This window comes from Cupressus sempervirens, chromosome 9, assembly GCF_028749045.1.
Source record: "Cupressus sempervirens isolate cs-2001-9-10 chromosome 9, ASM2874904v1, whole genome shotgun sequence".
NCBI classification, from domain to species: Eukaryota; Viridiplantae; Streptophyta; class Pinopsida; order Cupressales; family Cupressaceae; genus Cupressus; species Cupressus sempervirens.
In genome coordinates this window covers 735,530,347-735,538,002 of record NC_143126.1, presented here as the reverse complement: position 1 = coordinate 735,538,002, position 7,656 = coordinate 735,530,347, and the positions used below count along the sequence as shown (strand labels likewise).

The 7,656-nt window shown below is 35.1% G+C and overlaps 1 protein-coding gene across 1 annotated transcript; it reads right to left on the bottom strand.

The window, feature by feature from the left end:
- Window positions 1–296: 296 nt before the first annotated feature.
- On the bottom strand, window positions 297–1,754 carry LOC149540818 (2-methylene-furan-3-one reductase-like). Its single transcript, XM_089801902.1, has 3 exons — window positions 1,513–1,754; window positions 904–1,387; window positions 297–793 (listed from the first exon to the last, which is right to left on the bottom strand). The coding sequence occupies exons 1-3, from the start codon at window positions 1,693–1,695 to the stop codon at window positions 528–530; spliced, it is 933 nt and encodes a 310-aa protein (XP_089658028.1). The 5' UTR covers window positions 1,696–1,754; the 3' UTR covers window positions 297–527.
- Between the last annotated feature and the right edge of the window lie 5,902 nt (window positions 1,755–7,656).

Below are 7,656 nucleotides of genomic sequence, written 5' to 3'. Positions count from 1 at the left end.
CCCTTTTTAAATTGAAAAGAAAATTTTGATTGGTTGATTATAAATATTTAAAATTTATAACTTAACATCTCTTTCAACGAAAAATGATTTTAGGATAAGAATGCAAAAACTATCGTATTATTCTTACGATTAATGCCGCCCAAGCCACCTATGATGTTCCACGTATTAAAGAAATGAAAGCCTCATTCCATAGTCTTAATGTAATAATGTTAAATGGACAGATTCCCAAAGCAATGGAAGTCCCTCTTTTCAAATGAAAAAAAATTGTTTGTACCTAATAAAAAAATATATATATATATATATTATTTTAAAAGTGCTATATTTATTGTAGATAGGCTAAATATATAGCCGTTACACACCCAACTATGTTATTATTTATCTGATATCGATTACAGTGGAACGGAGATACCAAATCAGCGGCGAAACTATATATCACACCATCCCATGCTACGTACGTTTTAAATTAGTCTTACAGACGACTATCTTTCAAGAACACTCGTAGCCTTGAAACACATAAATTCTGCTCATTAAATAGGGGAGATGACAATCTTTCCTCGCGCTCTTCCGCTTTCCTGGTGTTTGAATGCGTCCACAACATCTGAAAAAGCGTAAGGGCTTTTCGGATCGATCACAGGCTTCAGCTTCCCATTCTCAATGTATTTCCCCAACCTTTCCAAATTGCTGCCTTGGGGTTTAACAAGCACATTCACTGCTCTCTGATGCGGAGGAAAAGATGCAATGTCCACTATTTTACCCTCCTCCTTCGCAACCACGTGCGACTTGAACGATTCGCCTGAAAATTACAAGAAATAAGATAAAATATTCAAAACCCTTTCTTCAAACTCCTTTCCGATTCGCAGGAACAAAAAAGATACAAATTGAAACCCTAAACCCTAAACCTACCAATGGTGTCGAAAACGAAATCAAATTTCTCATCCACCTGCTCGTAGCTCTGCTTGGTGTAATCTACCACCTGATCTGCACCCAGGCTCTTCACAAACTCCGCTTTCGCCGTGCTGCAAGTCGAGACAATTCTAGAAGCTTCGAATACATGCTTTGCCAGCTGGATCGCCAGGCTGCCAACGCCGCCTGCGCCTCCCACAATAAACACGCTCCGCCCCTTTTGAAATCCAACGGTATCAAACGCCTGCAGCGCGGTTAAGAGCGCAAGCGGCAAACTGGCGGCTTCTTCGAAAGACAGATTTTTGGGCTTCAACGCCAACAGATGTTCTTCTGCCACCGTGTACTCGGCCAGAGTGCCAACCTGCTTCGGATTTCCCGCTGTGAAATCTTGAATGTCACCGCAAACCTCATCGCCCTTCTGAAACTTGGAGACGCCGTCCCCCACGTCAACAACTTCTCCTGCCACGTCACACCCTGGTACCACCTGCCAAACATACCCCAAACAAAAAGACATAAAATATATTTTATGTGCTTCTAAACTCAAGAACTGCAACAACAAAAGCAAACCCTAATAGAAAATTTAAAAAACAAGTTTTGATTGAAGCATACAGGAAAGGGTGCATCGGCGCTACGCAGGACGCCATATTGACGTATCTTGAAATCTACGGGATTGAGAGCAGCTGCACGAACTTTAATCAAGACCTGGCCTGGACCAAAGCTTGGAGATTGGATTTCCCCAAACTGCAGAACGTCTACAGATCCGTACTTGTTGTAAAACCACGCCTTCACCATTTTCAGTCACAGAAAGTAGTTGATCTGTTTGCGTAGCCAGCACAATTTTAAGACTGGATGGGAAGAAGAACGAGGCTGTCCTTTATATAATTACCCTCTCTTCTCTTCTCTCTCTCCGGCCCTGAACGTAAGCTCTGACGACATCGCAACGGCAAAAAGAGGGAGGAACTAATCTATCAAAATAAAGGATTAGTGTGACTTTTGTAATGATTGATTGGTTGGTAGATAGGTAGTAGGCAGGTATGTATTTTCAATTCTTTTTAGGTAGATAATGAGGAGCATCATAGCAATTGTTTCAAGAGGTGCAGCCCCCACTTCACTTACTATAATATCATATAAGATATCGTTCTTAATTTTAAACTTGTTTGTGATTCAAGGCTTCTGAATCTTTTCAATTTGTTTCTACTATAAGACTGAAGTGTTATGACGGTTCTAGGAGCACTTAATAAGCATCTAGAACAAGGGGATCCATTTTCAGGTTTTAAAATTTCAAATTAACAATAAATGTGTAGGGAATAGAAATGGATGTAATATAATAAACTAGAAATTGGTGGTACCATTTCTAGGTCCTCATGTTCTATTTTTACATCAAAAAAATCCATGTTTATAGAAACTTTATACAATCTTTTTGGAATTACATTTTTTTATTAAAGTAGAGAGTCTAAATAGAAAAATAAGAAGGGTTAGCAAATATCGTTCTTACTATAGTTTCAAATGTGCATTTTCAAGAATTGCTAGAATACTATGTAATCATGCGATAGATAAGTTATATAATTAAAGTTACATCAAAATTATTATATTCTTATCCCTTAATGCTAAAATTTTAATTATTATACCCTTATCCCTTAATGTTAAAATTTTATTATAATTCACAATTGATCTTAATAATACTACATTTAAACATAAACTCTTATATTCAATGATTATATCATGAATAAAATACCAATATTTTTTCATTTAATAACAATTTTCTTATCCATACTCATGCCTAAATTATAACTTTTTAACTCTACATAATTATTGATATGTTTAAGAAATTTAGTTTTTGATAAAATATTTGTAAAAAGGGAAAATAAAAGCTACTAGAAATTTGTACAGAGTTTTCATTCACATGATGATTGCTCTAAATCAATCTTTTTCTCCAAGCAATTTCCAAAGGCCATTTGATACTGACATGACATTTATTAGCAATGACAACATTAAATGCATTAAATGTACTTTATCTAGACTTGTCCTTCATTTGCCTTTTCCCCTTTTTAAATTTTATTTATTAAACTTCTTAATCCAAGAACAATGCTTATTGTCCAATCAATTTTTTTTTTTTTTTAAAGATTTTTATTAAAAAATAGACCCTAAACTTTATGGTGTTAGATTTTTTGAATTCCCAAAATTAATAAAAGTTGGAAAGTGGGAACATTAGTTTTGTGCCTTATAGATAAGGCAAAGACTAACAAATTTAGACAAATATCATTGTCACTTTCTTCTTTTATCTAATATTTATCCTTATCTTTATTTATTTTTTATTTTTTATAGTTAGATTTGAAATTTAAACACAATCAATTATAGAATAATAAGACCCCTTTAAAGTAAGGCTTACAAAATATTGTTAGATATAATTTTGCAAAATATACGAAATATTAGGTCATGCCAACATATACAAATATGTTTTTAGTTTTACATTTAGTAGTAGGATGGAGTTGTTGTCTACTAGTAAGGGTTGTTTGAATTTCAATTCCCTTAAGATATAGGAAGTTGCACAAATGGTGGTGGAAGGGCATGGTTCGATGGGGGATGTTATTCATTTCTCATCTAGCGGTGACTCAAATGGGGATGATGATTCTCTTACTTTTTTAGATGACTCTTTGTCTCCTAGTGCGACTTTCACAAGGGAATTTTCATCTTCGACTCCCTCTTAATTTGCACTAGATAAGGTGCATGAGGGTGTCATATCTCTTTCACTAGATCTTCTAGTAGAGCCTAAGGGTCGGGTATTTTTAATTGATAATAATCCAAAGTGGACTAAAATTATCAATTCTTGCTTAAAAGGTGAGAGCTCTTCCTCTATTGGTCATTTCCTTGACTCTATTTCAAGAGCTTTCTTTATTTCATTTTTAGATTGTATTGTCTAGAAGGGGATTTCTTTTATATCTGGAGTAATCATTGGTTGGAAAGTTTGTTGGTCTTTGTCTAAATATTGAGGCTATTCATACTTAATTGGAAAGGAAATGGAATAAGAAGGGTCATATTAATGTGCACACTATTTGGATTAACCTTAGACATAAATAAAAGTTACATGCAAATATAACCAATACCAGAAAATAGTAGATTGCATAAAAGAGAACACAAGAAACCAAGATTTAATGTGGTTCACCCAATCCCTAGGCTACATCCACCAATAACAAGTCCAATATTATTATTATCTAGTGATTACAATCCATAATCCCTTATATCTCAATACCACCACAAGAAGCTACAATATCACCATTACATTATGAAATCCCTAACCCTAAGCCTTTTTATACAAGCTTTTTGCCACTTACAAAATTAGTGCTAGAATAATAGAAAAATAGTAGCCAATGCCTTTTACAAGGAGTGCACCAGAGGTGCTGCCCCAAGACCCCGCAAGGGCGCTGCCCCCAAACCCCTGTAGAAATAATCTGGACAGAAACTGCGTTGAATAAACCTCTAAGTCTGATTAGGCTCCATATCACAACACACCATGGAATAAGGTTTTCTTAATCATTTCCTTTACTTGCAAATAAGAGTTGTTGTTATGTCTAGGGGTCCATGGATGCTGGGATAACCTTTGTTGGCCTTGAACACCCACTAAAAACTAGGGTTTAATCCTAAGGATTGGTCTTTTAATGTTGGCCCTAAATTAAATTGGATTACATGAAGTTGGAGAATGCATACACCATATTAGGTGTGGATATGCCACAAGGTACTTTAAATATGCTAGTGTGGGAACAAAATGCAAGAACACCTGTGCAACTACTCATTGTTTAGGGTTTGAAAGCTAAGACAAAGTGTTATTATAGTAGTAGTTAATGTAGATATAATAAGAGACAAAGTGATTTTTTTGTTTGACTGAAATATATTTATCTTATTATAATTTATTCTAACTCTCTTAATGATTAAGTGTGGAAATAGTCAATCTTCTTATTATAATGTATATATTTTTGTTTAAATAAAATATTATATTTTATGGAACAAAATATGAAAATAATGTTTAAAATATATATATCAAATTTGTAATTTAAATTTTAAAAAATAAAAAAAATTGAGTTATGACAAAACTAGACTTTGATAAAACATTGTTGTCGTTTTTTTAGAGCTTAAGATGGTTTAGTTTTGGCCCAAAAAATTGATAACACTTTTTTTTTTATTAGTAAAAGGAAAATTCTCATATTTTATTAATATCAAAAAAAGTACAAACTGCCTTCAAGTGCAAGCACCAAGGAAAAAGAACGGGGTTAAGAAAACCCTCAGTATTGCTCGGGACTAAAGTCCTGCTTACTTACAGATGCCCTTTAGGGCTTAAAAGAGGGAATTCCCTTAGATTACAGAGAGGGGGATAAACCGCCATAATTACAAACTGATTGTAGAAAAGAGCTTTACTCAAATTCACTACATAACATAAGAAGGATAAAATAACAAGCTTTAGTGAAGATGGAGAATGTAGAGGCAGAAGACAAGAACCAAAGACTCTCCAGAGATGAACCTACAAAACAAAGGAGAGATAGTCTACAAGGGGAGTCAAAGCAACCATCTGACACCAAGCAACATTGTAAGAAACCCAAAAGAAATGCCACATCTTGCAAAAAACTTGGTAATAGGGAGAGATCAAACCACAAAAGAACCCATAGAGAGCTCTTAAAGAAGCAAGAACCCATTTTAGCTCAAGAAAGCCCATGATTGAAGCCATGATTTTGTCATGATGACCCAAGAAAACCCAACTAAAGCTAAAGATGAAGTTGTCAGATGAAACAATCCCATCATTCCATATTTGAAGAATGCAGGAGCGCTCTAGTATAAAGAATAACTGATTACAAACTGGTAAAGTAAATAATTATAGAGGGAAACAAAAACACCATTTTGAATTTCCAGCCAAATGACGAGCTGCATTAAACTAGTTAGTAAACATATAAAACCTTAAAGCAGAGAGAATACTTAACATAGTAAGATAATGAAACTTTACTATTGTAAATTTTAAACAAAATTTTACATCTATCGAAGGTTTCATATGTCAACTGTGGATTTTAAGCAAAGAAAAAAGTAAGCCAACACCCAACTTATCTGATGAGAGTTTTTATATACATAAATGAGTCTTTTTGAGGATATCCTTAATTAAAAACATTATTCAACCTTAAACGCCTCCCAAAGGTCTTCCATGGTTGCTTGTAGGGAGCTGTCCTGTAAAATATCCTCCTCCTCAAAGTACATTTCTAGCCAATCGTCCTTCATAGGATCAAAGATTGAGAAAAAATGAAAGAGAAAGCATAAATTACTCCTATAAACACCCCTATCTGCCTAAAAGCCTACTGGGTCTTCTGTAAAGATGATTGGGTAAGTCCAGATAGACTCACCCCTTACATAGAGCATATTGTAATTTTCTACCAAGGGAATGGTTAAATCATCCCTAATATTAAGGAGGACAGTGTCCAAGTCTCCAAGAAGATTCCCAACAAAAAGTTACTAGCAAAGACTACCAATAACCTCATGGTTTGAATATAAATGATGGGAGATGGCAATAAACATGGCAATGATATCTAAGTTAGTTCGATACCTATTAGGGCAATTGATGAATTGGGGTCCAAGGCAACAAAGGATAGCCCTCCATACCACTCTATTTTGAAACTTGAAAAAATACAAAATTCTCTCAATCCTTATTGGCCTATCAAAGGCCATGAGACAAGATGAGCATGAAAGCTTGATAGGGGTATCCATGCTGCTAATAATAAGAATGAAAAAACCATCCTTAATAATAGGTAGTAAAAATGCCATCCAACTTGGTGGAGTATGATCATTAAAAGCATGGGTATTGGGCAAAGAGCATTCATGTGAAAGACACACAAAAATATAGCAGTAAGTGGAGTTAACCACCAATTGGTACACAAGATAAATACTTCCTTAGGAAGGTAAAAGGCTTAAAGTAAATAAATATGAAAATAAACTAATTAAGAGATTAATGATTAAATTAACAATATATTTAAGGTGGACACTAGTGTGGATAAAAGATGGTTTCATTTCTACCATCAACCCCTTCATTGGCCAATTTATCTACTACCCCATTCCCTTCATAGTAGATGTGGTTTATGGTGGAGAGCTTAATTCTTGAGCCCAAGTCAAGGGCACTAGACAGAAGAGAGTTTAACCTCTAGTTAGGGTTTACTTGTTTCTAAAATAATTAGCCATAATAGTAGAATCCCCCTCTATTGCAACCTCATGAAGATTCATTCTTTGACAAAGCCATAGCCCTCCAATTAAAGCTCAAAATTTTGCTTCATTATTGGTAGCTTTGCCAATGGGTTTCATACATTTGGCTTGTATATCACCTTTATGATTGGAAACAAAGGAGCCAATACCAACCCTCCCAAGGTTGCCACAAGATGTAATGCCCCGCCAAGGGATCCAAGAATTAACCTAAAAAGATAAGAGTTTTGTTCTCGCCCATGCCTTGAGTGCTTGTACAGGCTAGGATGGGAGTAGTGAGAACGCATGGTTGCGACCTTGCATTCCGTAGTATGCCTCGTCAATATGAGAGGATACTAGTGGCCACATGAGATCAGTATGGACCCGTGGAGTTTAGCTAACTGCCAGGGTAACTTGTACGTGATAATTGCGATGACACTTTCCCGCTTGCATAGTAGGTTCCTACATGTCATTGTGTGCCTCTGGGATTAGATGTCGATTTTGTGTTTGGAACCTTTGAGTTAGTATACTTTTAGGATTCCTGGACTT

Bases quoted from the DNA above. Each gene is read 5' to 3' on its own strand.
- LOC149540818 (XM_089801902.1), bottom strand. From the start codon at position 1,695: ATGGTGAAGGCGTGGTTTTACAACAAGTACGGATCTGTAGACGTTCTG. The intron at 1,388-1,512 runs GTATGCTTCAAT...TATGTTTGGCAG, and splicing joins GCGCCGATGCACCCTTTCCT to GTGGTACCAGGGTGTGACGT. The intron at 794-903 runs GTAGGTTTAGGG...TGTAATTTTCAG, and splicing joins TTTCGTTTTCGACACCATTG to GCGAATCGTTCAAGTCGCAC.